Source organism: Opisthocomus hoazin, chromosome 7 (assembly GCF_030867145.1).
Source record: "Opisthocomus hoazin isolate bOpiHoa1 chromosome 7, bOpiHoa1.hap1, whole genome shotgun sequence".
NCBI lineage: Eukaryota > Metazoa > Chordata > Aves > Opisthocomiformes > Opisthocomidae > Opisthocomus > Opisthocomus hoazin.
Genome location: NC_134420.1, coordinates 47,037,453 through 47,058,158, shown reverse-complemented (window position 1 = coordinate 47,058,158; position 20,706 = coordinate 47,037,453). Strand labels below are relative to the sequence as shown.

General features: G+C 45.2%; 1 protein-coding gene across 1 annotated transcript; it reads left to right on the top strand.

Moving 5' to 3' along the window:
- The first annotated feature begins 11,059 nt into the window (after positions 1 to 11,059).
- Positions 11,060 to 15,723, top strand: CLEC14A (C-type lectin domain containing 14A). The gene is given in 5 exon segments (XM_075427142.1): positions 11,060 to 11,155; positions 12,757 to 12,810; positions 13,562 to 13,933; positions 13,936 to 15,399; positions 15,563 to 15,723. Coding segments are annotated over 4 exon segments (1,728 nt in total). The 3' UTR covers positions 15,142 to 15,399; positions 15,563 to 15,723.
- Positions 15,724 to 20,706: the final 4,983 nt, after the last annotated feature.

Sequence of the window (20,706 nt, the reverse complement as noted above, 5' to 3'; positions counted from 1 at the left end):
GGCATGCTGGAATGCTAAAGCCCCAGTAATTTCAGTAACCTACTTCTCTGTCACTGGATAATAGCCATTTTTCACTTCTGCTGTGGGTAGTAACAAGACAAGGTTAAGCTAAAAGAGATCTTTTTAAAATGCATTTTTCTAAAATGGAAATGTTGTCTTCTCTGAAAAAAAAAATTGACATTTCCATTTCAATTTTTTTTTCAGAAACCTTTAATTTATACCTTCTGCTGTGCTTTGGGTGGCATTCCAGCCTTTCTGAATCTAGTGGTACAATTCCCTCAGCTTTAAATAGGAGTAAGGATTTCCTGTCCATATTTATACAGTTGCTCTTATGTGCACACGCTTTGGTAGACCACTTTAGTTGAGCTTCCAAGCATGTCTTTCATTACTTTGCCATGATTTCTGCTCACTCAGCCCCTTACCCTGCTTTTCAGGCACAGAGGGTTGTTGTTTAAAGTGGTACAATTTACATACAGGGAGACCCTGTGCATTCGGGTAGAGGATCTGTTGGTTTTGTGCACTAGGAATAACCTACAAACCACACCACGGAGTACAAGTTGGAGTCAGTCGGAGCCCTCAGCACAGGAAAGACATGGCCCTGTTGGAGCGGGTCCAGAGGAGGGCCACAAAATTGATCTGAGGAATGGAACCCCTCTCCTACGACGAAAGGTTGGGAGAGTTGTGTCTGTTCAGCCTGGAGAAGGGAAGGCTCCGCAGAGACCTTTGAACAGCCTTCCAGTACTTGAAGGGGGCTTATAAGATGGGGACAAACTTCTTAGCAGGGCCTGTTGCGAAAGGACAAGGAGTAATGGTTTTAAACCTAAGGGAGGGTAGATTTAGACTAGATATGAGGAAGAAATTTTTTACAACGAGGGTGGTGAAACACTGTAACGGATTGCCCGGAGAGGTAGTGGAGGCCCCATCCCTGGAAACATCCAAGGCCAGCTTGGACTGGGCTCTGAGCAACCTGGTCTAGTTGAAGATGCCCCTGCTCATTGCAGAGTGGTTGGACTAGATGACCTTTAAAGGTCCCTTCCAACCCAAACCATTCCATGATTCTACCTCAGAAAAGGTAGATTCTACCATATGGCACTATAGAGAGAGTAAGAATGGTGCACAGCTCCAAAATAGTCATCTTTCTCCATTCAGGCTTCAAAATGAAGCTGTTCTACCCATGCCTGCTTACTCGTCGAATTCACTATCTGTCAGCACAGGACCAATGGAGTTTTACTCCTGCAGAGGTTAATTTTATGCTTGTGTGCCTGACTATTTGAGGATGTCTTACACAGTGCGTGTAGCAGCCTGACACGGCCATGGGACAGCGCTTCCCCCCCACGAGCAGGCAGCTGTGCCTAACAGCGGAGCCAGAGAAGCAAGCGGGCTATGCCAGCTGCAGCTGTAGCCATGACCAGGTTTACTAGGGACCACTGCAATGGCCAAGAAAGGCAGGAGATAGAAAACCTGGGTGTGACCAATCCCCCTTGACTTGTTCTGACCCACCGTCTGAGGTTATTGCCCCCAGGCAGGGGGCAAAGGGGAGGATATGCATGGAGCGAGGTAACTTCTCAGGCCAATGAAAGTTCAGGCTTCCTGTAAGTCCATTTGCAAATGTCTTAAATTGCAAACACAGACCAGGACAGGGGAGGCTGAGATGTGTCCCCTGTCTCCCAGATCCCTGGTGTTCTCCCAGCCCTTCAGCCCACTTCCATCAGACTCCTTCCTATCTTCTGGCCAGCACAGGGATAGATCCAGACTGTCAATCTGCTTCTCTTGTGCCTTTTCCACCTCAGCAGGAGGAGTACTATTGCTCCCAGCCACATAAAGGATGATTTCCTGTACTCTCCACACCTCTTTTTTCCCCTCTTTCTTTACCTGTTACTGGAATGACAGAATTCAAAATGAAGACTTGACTGGGAAGGTGCATTTTCAGTCTGCTCAAGGTTTTTGTACAGGAGGTTTCTGCCAGTTATGCAGCTATGCTTCCCTGGACACAGTGTAATTTGAGGGCCTGTCAGGAACACAATTTGCGCTGCAAAATAACTTTTTCTTACTTTCTGGCATGGTGAAGGAGTCATGAAGCAGCAGAACTTACACCACGAACAGAGTGAGCCCCAGAACATCAAAGCACGGAGGACTTACAAAGTCATTTATTTTCCTGTCCCATTACCGCTCTCGTGTGAATTAGGGCTACAAGTTTCACATTGGTATTCAGGAGGTCGTTTGTCACACGCAGAGAAATAGGTTAGGGGGAACATTAACGATGACAAGCATACAAGCATACAAGACTACTGAACAGTAGAAGCATTTCAGTCCCTTTGGGATGAGGAGAGCAAGGTTTCACGGCCCTCCGGTCCAGTTGTCATAAATCCAACATATCAGCGATGAAAGTATTCAAGCCTACCTCTGAATCGGAGTTGCATATATACATGCAATTAATATGTATGACTATACAAGTTTAAACTTAAAGTCTAAATTTAAAGGTCTATATAAAGCCTACTTTTCAAGGAAGGATATTTCATGCAACATTTGCTTGACCTAGAAAGAAAGTAATTTAAATTATTATGAGATTCCTTAATCCTGCTTAATTTATTTTCCTGAGAGAAACTGAAAATCCCACAGCTCTTACAGGCTTTTCTTGTGCTTATGGGATACTTGCCTCACATTAAAAAAAAAAAGAAAAAAAGAAAAAACCCATGTATGTTGCATGACCAATTATAACTAAACTGGTAAGATAAATTTTACAGTGTCAGAAGGACAGGATAAATTATTTTTGTAGTGACTAATAGGCCAGTCTGGTGTGGGGATTCAGAGTTGGAAGCCTTATCTTGTCTGGCTGTCTCCCTTGGCTGTAACCCACTGAAGGCCTCTGGCTAAACCAAAACCACCAAGCAAGTCTCCTTCCTGTTTCCCCTGGAAATGTTAACCATTGTGAGCAGTGGCTTGAAGTCACAATTACTTTAGCATCTTTATAAAAATATAATGTTGAGATTTTAGCTAAGATTAAGTATATTCATTCCCCTAAGTTTTATTACACTGAAATGGAAAGTCTTTGGGAATTACTGAAGGAAGCAATTTTTTTCCTTTTTTTTTGTTTAATTATTAAACACTGAAGAATAAAAATCCCTTTTTCATACACTGGCACAAAGCATGGGTAAGACTAAAACCAATACATTTAAAAGCTGACAATTCTCACTGGTTTTACAGCAGCAAACTTTGCCATCCTGATCCTGATGTGGCAGGAAATTAATAGAGAACATTTCAGCAAAAGCACTCTTTCTCTAGATATTTCTGAAAGAGCTCTTTCCTTTGTAATGCAATCTGAATATTGTAGACAGGCTCAATTTAGTATTGACTTCAAAGGAACAATCTCAGTCAAGTGCACCGTGTTCCTAGCTCATTTGAAGATGGAGACACACTGAAGCCCTTTCTGTCATGGAAAAAGGAAGGAAAAGAGGTTTGTTTAGTCCAAATCCCCATTGGTTGACTTCCGATACATTGGAAAACTGGTATGTAGTCAGTCTCTCTAAATAAGAAAAAGGACAATATCCCGAGAGCTCAGTGATTAATATGCTTACTTGAATGTCAGAGATATATGTTCAAATCCCTCTCTCAGACTGTGGAGTAGGGATGTGAAGCAAAACCCCATGCTTCAGGACACAATCAGGCAGTCTTAGGCGGGTTTCCATTTCAGTCTCTCCTGACAATTTTTTTTAGTGCATATAAAACACAGAAATAATCATTGCAGCAGAAGTAACTGCTTTGTCACGAAAAATGCCTTAACCTTCAGGCTACAGGATTCCCCTGATTTGTTCTTTTACTATTTGACTGCTTTTTGTGCAAGACTTTATGTGGTAGGTGTGTTCAGCTGATTTGATTCATCTGAGATCAAAGAATAAGGATAATACACAAGGGACAATTCTTAACTTGTCGAGTGTAAAGTCAAGCTGTACACATGTGTCTACTGGGAAAAATGTTGAGCATGTTTCATGAAGGAAAAGGGTTGTGTAAGGGAGCTGCCCCCAGAGGCTTAAATCATGGCATAGCAGAAGCTCTGAGGATCCATTTAATTGGAAATGGTAGCATGATGCCTGAAGTCCTTCACGGATCCAGTTGAGTGCTCTCAGGGGTAAATATGAAGGACAGTCAGAATATACATAGGGTGGAAAGTCTATGTAGAGCAAACCCGTTGCCTTCAAACCTTCTTCCCTCCCCTCCATGCAGGGGCATGGCTGCAGTACCATGAACCTGCCACCTTGCACAATCTGCTTGTACCTGACCTTTTCTCCCAGGAGAAGCCTCTTTGGCATGCCCAGACTGCTCTGAAGGAACGGGCATAAGCAGAACGTGCTCTGCCAAATAAGCGTGTCTCATTTGTAGCTGACACAGAGTAACTATTGTTCTTGGGTTGTTTATGCTTTATTCTCTATGGCATCTGCTAATATATTCTTGGTCTGATTCTTATCTTTCACTGACGCACATCAGAAGCATTTCTAGACCTCTGGGTGGGGAGGGGTTTGACATTTCTCTTCTAGTGCAGATCAATATCACATCAGCAGGGATGGGTCAAACGCAGCTCTCATTCCTTTATTATTTATTAACATTCAATTTTCTCTCACCTCTTATTGACCTTTTCTGTTCAACTAATATGAAACCAAGGCCCTTTGAACCCAAGTGCCCAGAGGTGCAGCTGGATTGCAGGCTCTTATGCTGAGTCACGGGCAGCTGAAGCAACAGCATGCAACAGGCGCTGCCAGTGCGTGCTTTACCTGGGAAAACGCTGCTGAACACGAACCACCTTCCCGGGGAACTCGGTCTGTCTGCAGAGCTCGCCAGTGCCTAAAACAAATTCCTGCAGATCCCAGCCTGTCCCTCACCCTTGTACTGTACCTCATGAGCACTGAAGAACAAATTACTGCGACTGTACTTTTGTACCACATCAAAGTACACAAAGTACACGGTGGCTGCAATCTGCAACCAGTGGAGCAGTGATGATAGTCCCTCCCTTCGTGGACAGTCTGCCCACTGACAACCTTCAAGGGCAGCCTCTGGCTGGCATCACTCCTAAATGACACCAGGAAGTGAGGTCACTTTTTGTTTCCACATCCTATTATTCATGGCTTATTTTAAATATGATTATATGGATATAAATTGTTTTTGTCTTCAGCTAAACAATAGTTAGGGTTGAATTTTATCATACGAACAGATTGCCCATCTTTCTTCAGGATTCCCAGAATGTTAGGGGACAAACAATCACAAATGTTCAGACATGAGCAGAATGACCAGATGCACACCCATTGCATACGGGTATGCAATCTGCACGGGTGCACTTTTCCTTTTACATACACACCACCCACCCCAGAACAGGCTAGAGGTAGACTCAGATGGGAGTCAGGCTGCACAGCTCCTCCTGAGATACATGATGTCAACGTGTTGTCTACAGCCCTGAGATATGAATATCGGCAGTACAAGGACTGTATCTTTGTTGATATTATACGATATAATCTAATGGAAACAATAACACAAGGAAACGAGGGCCTGACACACAACCATGATACAAAAATAAATTACAATAATCACAAGAACAAAACCCATTTGTGGACGAAAATGTAAATCAGTTTTACCTTGTGGATGCATAATTGCTAATGCATGTAATATGTGACTGCATGTTCTGAAATGAGTTTGCTAACTAGAAGCTTGTTTTATTTTTCACGGGAGCAATTGGTCTTTGATGGCTTTAGCATTGATAGACCTTAATTTTAAGACTTTGAAAGACAACATTATGCCATAACAGAGCATATTTCATTTAAATTTGATTTAAATTGTGAAAAACTGTCAGAGCTGCTAGGATTTTAATCTTAGCAGGAAAGAAATATAGGTATGACATGTCCACTACTTAGACCACAAGCTATTTCTGGAAAAGAAGTATTTGATTAGTTAAAACATGATTTTGACCTTCCTGTTTTAATTAGACACAGACTAACACTCCTATTCTGCATCCCCCACATCCTGGAGTATAGCAAGTCCCTAGGCAGACGCTAATTCTGTTTCCTGAGCCTATCTGCTTTCAAAATGGACTTCTTCCAGAGCATAAAATAACTTCCTTGTGGTTTTATGTCATGTAAAATTTCAGGATCCTAGGTACCGTTTTATGAGTATAGAGCCATTTAGGTTAGCAAGTACCGCTGAACACACATTCAACACGCAAGGGGAAAGAACAGCACTGTTGGCCTTTTTACCATGAAAGACAGAAGAGGAAAACAGCTATGTGCCATACAGCAAGATCCTCTAAAATCTTGTTCCCCTTCTATAGCAAGCAAACAGTGAAGAACATTTAAACCATTAGACTTCCTTAAGAAGGAACTGCTTCAATAAAGGGCATTTTTTAAAAGGGAAAGGGGGAAAATGCATCAGTAAAGTGAACTAAAACCTTTTTAGTCTGGCCAGTCTCACAAAAAGAAAGGCATACAATATTCTATAAAAGACATGTTTACATCCCATAACCTCCATGACAACAATTATTTCACTAGACTCAGAATATTCTTCCTTCCTTTTATTTTTTTCATTTTGAATTAACTGCTTGTGTAGACAAGCATCTGCTGCCTCTCCATCTCACAGCTGCTCTCTCTTGAATTTATTCTTACTACTCTGTATTCCCTGCTGATTGTCAAGCAAATACTTCAAGACTCATTCTGAAATGGTCAGTTTGGGCAAAAGGGCAGGAAGTGAAATCACCTCTTTGCCACTAGATTTCCCTCTATTCTACTTTATTTCCCTAGGAAACTTTGCCCCACCCCAGAAAAGTCTAACAGTCCCAGAAGTTTGTTGTGTAATTACAATTCTATACGAAGTCACTAAAAATGTGGAGTTTTCTCACTTTACATGAAAATTTATTAATTTCCCGAAAACTTTTTTATCTAGATCAAAACCTGATAGAAAGACTGGAAACCTGTAATAGGATACAAGTAAATGGGAATTAATCTCTCATTCTTCTCTTTTGGTATTTTTTTTCTAGGATGGGAGGACATCAGAACCGCCCTCAAAATTTTCCCAGACCTCTGAAATCTATATTTTAGCCTGCTGATAGCATCCTTATGGACCAGAAAGGAAATGACATAAAGAACATGCCAAACTCCTTCAGACAATAACACATTTTAAGGATGCCCTTTGAGCCACGAAGTAGCTTTAAGGCTGCAAATGTCCCTCAGTACCCAGCGGGTCTCCTGAAGCTGCCTAAAGGAGTATGTCTGAAGAACAGCATGCTACTTTTATGTGGCAACCACCTTTTATTTTAGCTGTCACTGTCCTTTGCTCCACGCTGACAGCCCTGCACCGCCCGGCATCAGACTGCTGCGGGGGCTGCCCAGCTGTGCAAACACACCTGCGGCCACCAGCACCACCTCACACCCCAGCACCGCGCTGCGCTGGGCCGCGGCAATGGGGACACGGCCCCGCAGCTCCCTCAGTCCCCCTGGCACTTGGGCACTGGCGAACGATCCTACCTCTGTCTTTCATTTTCATTCCTTCCCTAGCCGCTTCTTGTGTCTGCTCCCTCTCTTCCTGCCTACTCATTTTATTCTGTGCTGCAGCTCTCCATTCCCTCAACTTAACCCTGTGCTGCACTCTCAGCCTTATTCTATTCTATTCTATTCTATTCTATTCTATTCTATTCTATTCTATTCTATTCTATTCTATTCTATTCTATTCTATTCTATTCCACAGATATACACACAATCACCTAAATACACACGTGCACACAAACAGAACCGAAAGCTCAGATTCTGCAGCATGCATACGGGCCACAAAATACATCAAACCAGCAAAGTGCTAACCACTGCTGGGTGTTTGTCGTTCAAGGTACAGAGAAAAGAGAAGATGATGCGGGGAAGGTTGATCATACTATGGCGCGCTTCAGTGCTTTGGCTATTTTTGACGTTGTTTAACTGCAAACTAGAGCATATGGCCATACCCTAACTCCAGTTCCTGCGGACCCCCTCACGCCAATGTACACTCAACATGAAGGTCAAACAGGGCAACCAGACAGTGCTATGTAATACAGGAGACGCAAAGATTTTGGAGGCTGGCATGGAATGAGTATGAACTATCTAGTCAACAAAAGGAAGGAGAATGGGCTAACATGAGAATAAAAAATATTTATAGAGTACAGTATTTTTGGAAAATATTTAAAGTATTTAATTTGAGAGTTCTGTAGTTCATTTCCCCCAGCTAATTACAGGATTGGAATCGTTCTTAATAACTCATTAAAGATGAATGGAAGTGTTAACAGAATACATATTTTCTTGCATAATTAGTAATGGAAACATGAACATCAAAACTGAACAGGCTTTAAGGGGAATATATACATATTGGGTAAGGCTACAGCTATGTCCTTCTATCTGTTTTTGCCAGTGCAGTCCATCTATTAAATGTCACTTCAGCAGGTCAGGATCAGTTATATTTTATGCCCATGTCATAAACGTAACAGATACACCATGGTGTTCACAATAGCAGTTAAATATTATTCCTCACTTTTAAAAAGTCCCATAGCTATGTGATAATATCATTGGAAAACGTTATTACAGTAGACAGGAACTCGCATGACCCCTGCTGGGTTATCTTTTCCAAACTGTGTAAGTGAACCCTGTTACCTATGTAGTCCTTTTGAGATATGAATAATTAAATTCCTATGATCGTGCAAGTTGTTACAATAAGACAGAAATTCTTATTTTCATTTCCTATCATGTTCCCTGGAAAAGTAACAAAAGCATGCCAGATTCCACCTGGCATTTTTACTCCCTGTTGCAAGTTGTTTGACAGAATGCAGGGAAATTAATGAACAATCTTGGTGCGCTGTTGAAACGAGACAGGTCTCATTGACTTCAAGAGTCTGATTTTTAACTTGGGTATTTTCTTAAAGAAGAATATGACCCTTTAGTGAGAAAATACTTTTCTTTGCTTAAACACAACTTACGTGTGAAATGTAGGGTTGCCTTATTATCTGATAAACCACTTTTAAATATAGATATCAATTTCATGAAGAGCTGAGTGAGGAAAGGAGGATTTAACCTGTAATTTTTGAGGCATACCATCAAACAACAGTGATTCTTATATTTTCAAAACATTTGTTTCCATTGGGTTGTTTAAATTATCACCTATCTCTTAGAAGAACACTGAAAGATGAAGAACATGTTTTGACTTTACTCACGATAAATTCAGCAGAAGGATGTGTCGATCCAGTGGAGGTACTGGTTGGGATGAGGGGGAAGGAGTGAGCTCACAGGGCAGATGCAGCCTCTCCGCTGCCAACCGGTGCAGACTCTGCAAGGCTGCAGCAAGCTAAAAGGCTGGAGCCACGCAATCAGGCAGTGCTGCCAGACTGCTGATCTCCTCCTGCCTGTCTCAGTCCCTCTCCAAAGTTTCCAGCTCTAAAGAAATCTGTATCATGCAACAGACCACAACAGGCTTCTCCACCTGTACAGGACAGGTGATATAGCGAAGTGCACCTTCCGCAGCCTTCCTTCACGCTAGCAGAACAGAGCTGCTGTAGCTGCTTGTACTGTTGTTTCCAGGTTTCTGGCAGAATGGGTAGACAGATCCATTTCCAGACATTTTCCTGTATCCCCTCTGGGGATGGGAAGTGTCTCCAGCGAGTCTACCAACCTTGCTCGTGCCCTATGCATCGCAGTGCTACGCGATCATTTTATTTGTCCCCTTCACAGCCAGGCAGATCTCTTTTATTGTGCCATCCATCCACCTCTGCAAAGCAAACACAGCTCTTGGTAAGAACAGGACACCGTATCTCTCTGTGAGACTACTTCTAATGCAAATATACCCCCTTAAGCCCTAGCAGTTGAATGCAAGAATTCACCCTAAAAGAGTAAAGTAGATTTACTAATTCAGCCCTTCTCTCATTACTCCTTAGTCAAAACACACATACTATTATGACAAATATGTTGACAAAATGAAAAAAAAAACCCCACCCTAATGGCTGTTGACTAGTACCAGCATTTGTGTGTGAGTAACTAATCCTCTCTTGCAAGAAAGGACGTCTTCAGTAAAAGCCCCATGAAGACACTTCATGAAAATATTTCCCTGTTTACTTAAAATGGAACCAGGAGAACCTTCAAAACCAGAGGAAGAGCTGTTTTCTGGCAATCTAGTAGACTTGTTATTTTCCAAAATATTTTGCAGGGCTCTTGGGGGCAGCCGTGGGAGAGAAGAGCAGGTACACAAGCAGATCAGGTAGACATACAGCTACAGTCCTTACTTACTGCTGGCGAAAGCCCTCGGCTTTGGCATGCGGTGTTTTCGTCTTTCTGTGCAGTACGAGTTCCTCTGACGGGACTGGACTGCCGGGGCGCTGCTGGCTAACCTGTTGTTTTGAAATTGCTGGTTCAAATATAGCCTAGGAAATTAAAGTCACGGCCTGTGTGAAATGAGCTGGTAGTACCCATCAATTACCTGGCGGAGAGGCCATCCTGGGCGGCTCAAATCATGCCCTTGCTGACAGCTGAGAAGAGACGCAAGGGAGCAAATGTTTTCATGGACTGAGCTGCATTCTCCTCCGCAGAGACAGAGACTTAGGTTTGAAGCACGAAATGGAAATTTCCTGCTATTTATAAAAAGCTAGTTTCTATTCAGCTGTAATAAATGAACTCGGTTTTGAAACAGAAAATTAACTGAAGCTGTAGGATTGCAGGGCTACAGCAGGCAAAGCCTTGTCAGCACACCCCAGAAAGATGGCAGTAGTAAAGCTGTAGCAACCTGTCTTCTCTCCCAAACCTATCAATCAACCACATTTGGGGAAAATGGCTCAAGATACTAAACTGACAGGTATTTCTAGAAGGGTAGCTTTGTACATCATCACAGAACATCACAGGGCTAAAGGAACAGTGCATTTAGGTACATTTAGGGCTAGATCCAGTGAAGAACTGAAGATCTGAATATTAGATGGTAGAGCTTCCCAATGCAAACTGAATGGCACCTTTCCAGCTCGGAGCACAGGCAGACAGCGAGGATCTCCCGGTGCTCGCGTGGTTCGGTGCCTCTGTCCTGACGCACTATGGAGAAGAATGAACGTGGGCCTGACAAATCCAGCGGGCAGCAGAGCTCTGAAAACATAGCTTCTACAACGCTGCAGATTTTGACTTTGGTGGCTGTATTATCTCTACACCTTGATTAACCAGAATCCTAATTTCATCTAGAATTAAACCAACAGGCCCTTGTTCTGTTATAAAAACCTATTTTCCACAAAATCAAGTCTACTGGCACCCAAATTTAATTACATTCCCAGTTGCATGTAGCAAATTTAACATAATGATTTTTACCAAAGCTGTTTAATAGCTCTTGAAATATTAAAATTGTAAGAATATAGGCAATGTTTGATGTACTTTCAATTATGCTGAATACCAAGAGAAACAAAATACCAACTGAATGTAAAGATCTGCCTAAAAACAGTTTTAAATGTGTGAATTCCATTTACCCCCAATCAACTACTTCATGTATTTCAAAATGCTGCTTTGTTGACTCCTACAATTGTGATAAACAGAATTTCTGTGTATGTGATATCCAGTGAGGCTGTACAAGCAAGATGTTTCCCCAAAGCAAAAATGAAGTAACTCATAGATGCTAGAACTAATATTTTGGGGAGAGGCTGATATTTAACTCTTGTATTTTTATACAGATCTCAAATTAGTATTTAAATCATTCTACACATCATAGAATCATACAAAAGCCAAGGTCAGAAGGGACCCTGAAAGATCACCTGGTCCAGCTTTTCATGGGAGAGGGAGCCCAGATGAGATTATCTAGCACTCTGCCCCACACATCTTGAAAACATCCAGCGATGGGGACTCCATCACACCCCTGGGGAGGTTGTTCCAGTCAATGATTGTTAGTGTAAAAAATCTTCTTTCTTATATCAAGGTAAAACCTCTCCTGGTGCAGCTTGTACCCATTGCCCATTGTGTGCTCCACCGGAGTCCTTCCAAAGAGAGAACTTCCGTCCTCTCTGTAGTCACCTTTGAATTACTGGAATACTTGAAAGGCCATAAACAATGCTTGAAAGTCTACCTTGGGGGGGGGGGGGGGGGGGGTGGTGTGTGAAGTTAATTATTGATAATTCACCAAACTGGACAATAAGGGAAACCAGAATTTACGCTTTTCTAGTATCTTATTTTTTTGCTTTATTGTGACCTCTGTGCTCAGCTAGGCAATATGAATGCAAAGGCTACCCAAAATACTGGCAGAAAATTAAGGTTAAAAGTAACTTTCACCAAGCTGAAGTTTCTTGTCATGAAGTATTTAGGGAGAAGACAGACAAAACTAGGAATGGCTTACACATTAACTCTAACGCTAAAGCATAACCGTACGCCGGAGATGTACCAGGGATGTGCTTTGTACAGAACTTACACAGATGATATTTTTCCCCTTTACCCCTCTCCCTTTTTCTGTTAATAAAAAAAGAGGAATTTTGTGACTAGAGACCGCTGCATGATTCCTGCACACTCTGCTGCCCAGGACACAGGGTCTGGGTCAAGTGGAGAAGTGCAGCTCTATAAGCTTTTGATCTTCTCCAGCATGGTTTATTGCAGTTCTGGCAATGCACTGGCAGCAACAGCTTTGTCCATCAAGACAGTTCCCAGCTGAAAAACTTGTAAAATGTACTCCATATTTAGAATCTGTTACGAAAATAGGCTGTGCTTCAGAGCTTCATCGCACAGTCTGTCTGCACACCCGTCTTTCAAATTCTTCTTTCAGATGTCCAGAGAAAACATGTTGTATCTCCGTGTAGGCTCAATGAGAGCTGTGCAGGTTGGTCACGAGCTGGCTGAAGGGGACTTGGCATCCACATTTACCCCCTCTGAAAAGAAATTAAATTCTTAAGACAGGGCTGAACAGAGGCAGAGCCCATCAGTGTACTGGAGCAGTGAGGGCACCTTGTGCAGGACTGAGTCCACCTGGAGCCTTGATCCGAGGCTGCAGAACTCCAGGCTCCACAGACTGCAACTACTGATGAACTTTTATTTTTTTAACTCCAAACAGGTTATTTATTTTCTGCTTTCTTCTATGTTTTTTTTTCTGGGTAATCAAATGCTAGGAATTTGTATTGTATCACACTCACGAAACGAAGAACATTGCCAGGGGCTCTTCCAAAGTGAAAGCTGGAAAATGAACTGCACGCACAGGCGTGTGAGCTCGTGCCACACGGAACGGCTGAGGAAGAGCCTCGGACACATGCTGTACCCGGATGCCCACGTGAGGTAACGGCAGACAGACATGACAGGAAGGAGCATGGAAAGGACGGTATCACAGGCTGCCTTCGGAGGAGTAGCTGCAGGGGGTCAGCTGAGCTCATTTAAGAACAACCCACTGGAAGCCAGCGCAGGCACCTGATGTACGAGGTCAACCTGCTTCAACACAGCGAGCCGGATTGGGCTTTGAGAGCGTTAAACCGTCTCACTCCTCGTACTGGGAGCCAGGGGTTTGGCTGCACGGCTTCACCGACCCCAGACACCTCCATCCTTCCAGGACCAGGTTCTCGCAGCCGGGCCGTTTCCCCTAGAAGCGCTGTGACACCGGCCGGCGAGGCGGGCCCGGGCACCTCCCGGACACAGGCCGGGGAAGGGCCCGCCACCCCGGCCCAGGCTCCGACAGCGGAGCCGGGGCCGGGAGCGTCCACCCTCGCCCTCCCCCGAGGTTGGACACCCGCCCGCCGGGCAGGGCCAGCGCTTCCTGGCTGCGCCGGGAGCTGCTCGTCAACAAGCGGAGGATACCAAGGTCGACCCCGGCTCCCGACACGTTTCCTCCGGCGGGCCCGGGGGAGGGCTGTGGGCGCGGGCACGGCGCTGGGGTGGGACAGCGCGGGCGGCCGGGGCCAGCCCGAGCCGGCGCCGAGAGCCGCCACAGCCGCCGGGGCAGCCCGCGCCCCTCGGCCCGCCGCGCCACGCCGCAGGGATGAGGCGGGCCGAGCCCTGGTGCCTGCTCCTGGCCGCCGCCTGCGCCCTGGGCCGGCCCCCGCCGCCGCGGGCCGCCGTGCGCTGCCGGGCCGCCGGCGCCTGCTTCAGCGCCCACCTCGACAACGCCTCCTACGCCGAGGCCCGCAGCGCCTGCATCCGCCGGCGGGGCGATCTGGCCTGGGTTAGCGGCGAGCCGGAGCTGCGGCTGCTGTTGGGGCTGCTGGCGCAGGCGGCGGCGGGACCCGCGCCCTCGCTCTTCTGGGTCGGGCTGAAGAGGAACGCCTCAGCCTGCACCCACGCCGCGCAGCCGCTCCGCGGCTTCTCCTGGGAGGGCGCCGGCGGCGGGGCGGCTCCGCGGGAGGTGCCGGCGGCGCTCGGCCGGTGGGCGAAGGAGCCCGTGCGGTCCTGCCTCACCGCCCGCTGCGCCGGGCTGCACCTGGCGGCGGCCGCCGGCGGCCCCAGCTGGGGCTGGAAGGAGCGGGCGTGCCAGCGGGACAGCCAGGGCTTCGTCTGCAAGTACCGGGAGGAGGGCGCCTGCCCCGACCTCGGCCCCGCCGGCGCCCTGCACCTCGACTACCGCCTCCCCTTCGAGGAGCGCAGCGCCGGCCCCGGCTTCAGCCCGCCGGGCACCGTGCTCACCGTGGCGTGCCCCGGCGGGGAGGTGCGGCTCCGCTGCCAGCCCGAGCGGGGCGGCTTCGCCTGGAAGGGGGCGGAGGAGCCGCTCTGCCCCTGCCCCTCCGGCTACCGGAGCCCCGGCGGCGGGCGCTGCGCCGAGTCCGCCGGGTGTCGCGACGCCGACGGCGGCTTCGCCTGTGCCTGCGTCCACGGCCGGCGGGACGGGGCGGCCTGCGCGGCCACCGAGGCGGCTCCCACCGCCGCGGGCGGCCCCGCGGAGGCGACGGGTGGCCGGGTCCGGCCACCCGTCGCCTCCGCGGGGCCGCCCGCGGCGGCCGGCGGGGAGAAGAGAGCCACTCCGCCGCCCTCCTCCTCCTCCTCCAACTACGTTTTCATCCTGGTGGCGGTCGCGGTGGTGGTGCTGGTCATCCTGGTGATGACCGTCCTGGGGGTCTTCAAGCTCTGCTTCAACAGGAAACCCGAGGGGCGCGGGGAGAAGGGGCCTTCGGACGCCCCCAGCAAGGCGGAGACGGGCTCCGCGGAGCTGAGCGGAGCGGCGGGCGGCGATTAGCCCCGGGGCCCGGTCCCCCCCGCCCCCGGCTCCCTTGCACCCAGCTGTGGGGACGTGGCCGAGCAGGACTTGCAGGTTGTCAGCCCTGCGGGGGCGGGCGGCGACCCCCCTTTTCAGCAGGGGTTTGAAGCCTTTTGGACGGTCAACAGGTTTTGTCGGTCTGAAAAAAGCGGTTAATTTAGGTGCTGGCTCGAAGTAGAACATAAATACAGCGGCCTTGGCCGGCGGAGCTGTCGCTTATCTGCAGCCGCGACGGTTGTGAGTTTTTACCCTCTCAGAAACTCTTCTTCGGGTCCTTCCTGGGAGCGAGAGGGACGGGGCCGCGCTGGGCGCTCGCGTCCTGCAATGGAGCGGTCGCTCCTTGCCGGGGTGGTACCTGGAGGCTCTCGTTTCCCTTCTAATGGCTGGAACGTTTGGACAGGTGAACCGCCGTGATTCTGGAGGAAACCTGTGACCCAGACTCACTCAGACTGACGTTCTTAAAAATGAAGAGCGTTTCTATGCTCAGAAGGTCGTTAAATTGCTGACGAAGTGGGAGGTTAAGGGGGAGTCAGTTTTATACTGCAGCTGATGGGAAGAATAAAGGATGATTTAAAACCTAAATCACTGCTGTGTTTGTTACTTCACACAATATTCATTTTTATTGTAGCGGAGCATCAAATTTTTCAGTTACAGTTTTTTCTCCTAGGGTGGACCAGTGCAAAACGTGCTTTCTGGGTGGGATGTGTGGCTCCCTTACAGTCAGGCAAGGTGCTGACAAACTTTGCACTGCGAGAGGAGTTAGCGTGGGTCCAAATACACTGTGCGAATCCCATTCTTTTTAGTTTTTTGCATAGTTTTCCATGGAATCCTTTGAGCGTAAGGAAAGGAGGATCCAGCCTTTGTGCCCCTTTCTAAACGAGGTAAACACTTCCTCTGTGATTTCCCTTGGGCAGCTTTCATCCTGGCCGCAGAACTTGCTTTCTTTGCAGTTCAGTGTGCTGATGCTCACTTCTTACTATTAGGGTGTTGGTTTCCAGTTAAAGCAGTAATGCTAAATATTGATTCAAGGTTTTCTGAGTGCAGTTAGGCACAACTAACTGGATCTCATCTGAGCCTTTTGGGGTGAGTGGAGGGTAGGGAAATATTTTCTTCCCTTAAAAGAACTTCAAGCTCTGAAATATCTTTTAAAATATGCTTTTTTTGTTTGTTTTCCTCTCTATAGAGTTGACCTTCTGACTACTGCTTTCATTTTGTCACTTTCCTGTTCAGTTTGGAGAACTCCATTTCAGAGAATAATGTGTATTATTACCTATTTTTCTTGCAAGCAAAGGCTTGAAGATTAATCTGGTGTAGACAGCATGCTAAGGATAAAGTATGACATAGCGTGGTTTTTTTCCTTTTCCCTGCTCTTTCTGCTGTCTGGGAAACAGTCTTTTGCTTTTGTTAAAGGGATCCCAGACATTTGTGAGCCCTCAGGCTGTCTATAGCCATAATCCAGCTAGGTGAGAATGCTACTCATTACAAAGCTGTCTCATTATTTGCATGCTTTTCCAATCTGTTTATCTGACATTTGTATTTCAGAAGGCAGGCATTTTTCAGCTTCGGTAGGAAGCTTGATTCTACATTCAGATGTGCACGAATTTGGCAAATGACTTGGCCGTTAATGCTTTTTGTCTGAATAACACTCCTGTTACCGTCACTGTAAGTAATTCATTTTAGGGGGCAGTGTGTGTGGAGCTCTGTTCTTCTGCAAGGTGCTGTATGAGCAAATAACAACTTGGATGTATGAGAGCCTCCCTAAGTTATTATTTCTGTCTTTTCCTCTTTCCCACATGTCAGATGGCTGAACTCTTAACGGGACTGCACAACTGTCCAGGTATGATTTTCTAAGCTCTAAAAATATTCTGATTCTGTGTTTCAGGAGTCTCACTAAGCACACAGCTAAGTGCTGAGTTAAGTGCCTGTAACTGACTACTTCTTTTGGCATCTCTCGGGGTTTGACTCAGACTATTCAGTTAAAATGTACAAGTTCATGCCCTTGCAAGCCATTCACCTGTCTCAGCTTAGTCTCTTTTCGCTCTTTGCCTTGGCTTCCTGTGAAATCGCATTTTGATTTCAGAGGTCTTTTTCTCACATTCAGGATTAAGCATTAGACATTTATCTAAAGGACTAGAGAAGGATTATTATGTTTTTCCTGGTTCATAATTTGACTCGGCTGAAATCAGACTATTTTGCACCTAAGGATGGGATCTGCCTCAGCAGGTGCAGACATCTCTAACAACTCATCTAGACTTGTGTACTCACCCAGACTCCCTTACATCCTGTGGAGAGAAGTACGTACTAGCTATTTCTCTCATTTTAGACCAGATGCTGAAAACGGGACCAGTGAATTGCATCCTAAAAGTGCCATTTCTCTACATCGACTGTAAAGGAAGCCTGGGGAGGCTACTCATATTTAAATGCCTGTAAAACACGCATCTAGAATTAAATCAGAAAAATCAGCTAACCTAAGTCTCCAGCTGTACAATTCACTTTTCTAAAAGCAAGCTCACAGTGCCTAGTGTCTCTCCAGCGCACGGCTAAATGGCCATAATTTCACCATAGCTTCTATTGGTTTTACATGTTTTGTCTGCTTGGGTTTCTTTACCTGCTTTTTGCAGTCAGTAGAATATAAAGCCAGTAGCGTTTGGATTTGATTCAAACCTGAGAAGGTTTGAAATGCCTGGATTTATCTTCCTCTAACGGTTCAGATAAAGAAGTGGATGCTTGGAGAGAAAGGATGAATCAGTTTTGCTTTACACTCTCAACTTAAATTGTGTCTTTCTTAAATAGGAAACCAGCAGATAACTTGCAACATGGATTATTGGCTTATATCATAACCATGATTCAGTGGTCTGTGAGGCAGATTCAGTGCAGGGTTTACTATTTACATCCATAGGAGAAGACGAAGGTCATAGAAGAGTAAAGATAATTGTAACAAGGATTAATGTAATAAAATGTCTGGTTATGAAATTGGATGCAACTTTAATTCTTATGTAACACCATGTGTAAAACACACAATCAAAGGTAAATCTATTTCCAAAACGTAGCAGAGGTGGAGACAGATCTTGACCTTTTCCCTCATGCTACATACATGTGCTTTGACTGAACATATTATACTGCATCTGTTTTCCAGTTCGGAAAAACATTATTTCATCCCATATTAAAACCAAATAAATCAGGTATAAACATTGTATCTGTGAGTTTTACAGTGGATACATTTGTAAGGAGGATTTTAAATAATTTAGTATTTTCAGTTCTAGCCATTTATTTCCCTGGAGTAATGCGTAGCATTGTAGACCCTGGCTCTTGACCAGCTCTAATAATGTAATGGTAATCAAATAGTGGACGCAAGAATCTGTGAGTCCACATTTTAAAATGGTGATTTCTGCAAAGAGTGGGAATGTCCAAAGCTCTCATCTATCACAGAGGTCCAACACGTGTCCCATGTTGCCAATTATTAAATCTAATTTTTAGATTTCCTTAATTCCTGCAAAGATAGTTTGACTGGTAGGCACATCATTTGTCAGCTGTACATTTTATTCGTGAATATACGATGATTTTTTTATGGTTTATATTCATCAAATAATCAGAAATAAGATTTTAATTTTTCCCAGAATTTTTAATAATGATTTATACTGCTGAGGGCTCGATTAAGTGTATTATGGGATTAAAGTGAAATCTAAAAATGGGCATGGGCAAAATTCAAATACTTCAAAGAACTTTTCTTCTTTTTTAAGGGTAGCATATAGCTTAAAGAAGATTAAAAATGAACAGATTCTGTGCTACCCCCGGGAAGTGTAATTTCCTATCACTTAATCAATTTTTTTCATGTTTTCCAATCTCATTATCTTTCCTCATTTATTGCATGGAGCTTAATCACTGGTATATGCAACTTAGTTCCTTCTAGAAATAATATTTTCTGTTTCTTCAGGATGTGGACATTTATCAAGGCTGTAGAGTGGCAATTCTTATGTTTCACTAACAATATATAACTGACTTGAAAGGCAAACACAGCAGTAGCCACTTTCCCAGGGCTTCAGAATAGGAGAAATTTCATGCCTTTCGTTCCTTCCCCAACATGCAGTCTTACTCTTCCGGACTTGCGGAGCTCTGGCATTGGGAGACTGGGAAGTGAATGTGAATGGGGAGCCATATGTTTGCAAGCAAGTCTGTTTTTCTGTGTTGCAGACTTGAAGGATGGCTTCGCTGTAGGTGAGGTGCCTGGAGGCAGCAGGGAGGTGGAGAAGGCAGAGTCTGGGGGTGGTCCCACCTTTGTTGTGTCCTTTCCCTCCTGCTTCTGCCAGTCTTTTCGCATTTCAAGTCTGAGGCAGAAGAATGCAGGAAACAACTACTGTTATGTACTTCATGGGTAACATAAAGGGCGAGAATCCTCCAGATCCAGGGAGGGGATGAGCTGAGGAGGGAGAGAAAAGACAGGCAAGTGTCCATTTTTACCAGGGTGTATCCATCCTTACCATCCTCTCACTGCATATTTTTTCAGGTGTTTGTTACTCAAAACGTGGTGGTTTGCAAACATATAAACATTTTCAGTCATTAATCGAGGAACAGCACATGGGCTGTAATATGTCAGAAAAGCATGGTTTAGTTTTTGGAACGCAACCAGCAGTTCTCGTGTTTGGGACTGATAAGAATGGTTTACACTGTTCCCTGGAACATAACACAGGAGCCTAAGAACAGATAGTTTGAGTGAGATTAAAAATCATCTAAGTCAGTAATCTCTCTGTGACGGTAGCAAATGATTTAGGAAATAGAATAGGAAATCTGACATCTGTAAGTAACACTTTTCCTAGGTACTCTAAGGTTGCAAGATGTTGAGTTTGAGACTGAGTACATGTCACACTTGGTAGACTTCCATCAATTTGCCTAACAGAGTTTGGATTCCATTTATTACTTTTGGCATCCAACCATCCTGTATCAATTAGTTCCACAATTTATTTAGATGTGACATAAAAAAGTAGACCAGTTCATCTTCTTGATTTTCCATACCTTTGCCGTACACTCTCACTTATCCCTATCCCAGGTTGAGGAGTCTATTTAGTTTCTTATTTTTAGGAACAATCCTCTAGATCTGATTATTTTGTTACTCTTTTTTTCACCTTTTCTTATAGTGTTAGATTCCTTGTGAAATCCAAATTTATTAATTGTTGGAGATGCAGATATGGTAGAGACTTCTACGATGGCTTAACAGTGTTTTCTGGTTTTTAAAAGCTACTAACACAACTGTTCAGTTTTTTTGACCACTGCAGAGAACTGTGCTGATGTTTTCAAAGAATTATACCTCAGGTTTTTTCCAGATCATTTGTGAGAAATTTGAGCAGGACAAGTCCTGGGACAGAGCCCTGTGGGTTTCCAGCAGGTTGCACCACAGTTAATGGTACAGCTCTTTCATTAGGGAGTTCCTTCTGAATTCTTAGGGGAGCACAAGCCTCTGCTAATACTTCTGTACTGTCCACTGTCTGATTTACTCCAGAACTCCTACAGACTTTTCATTCTGATGAACTTCCACATTGCCTCTCTGCC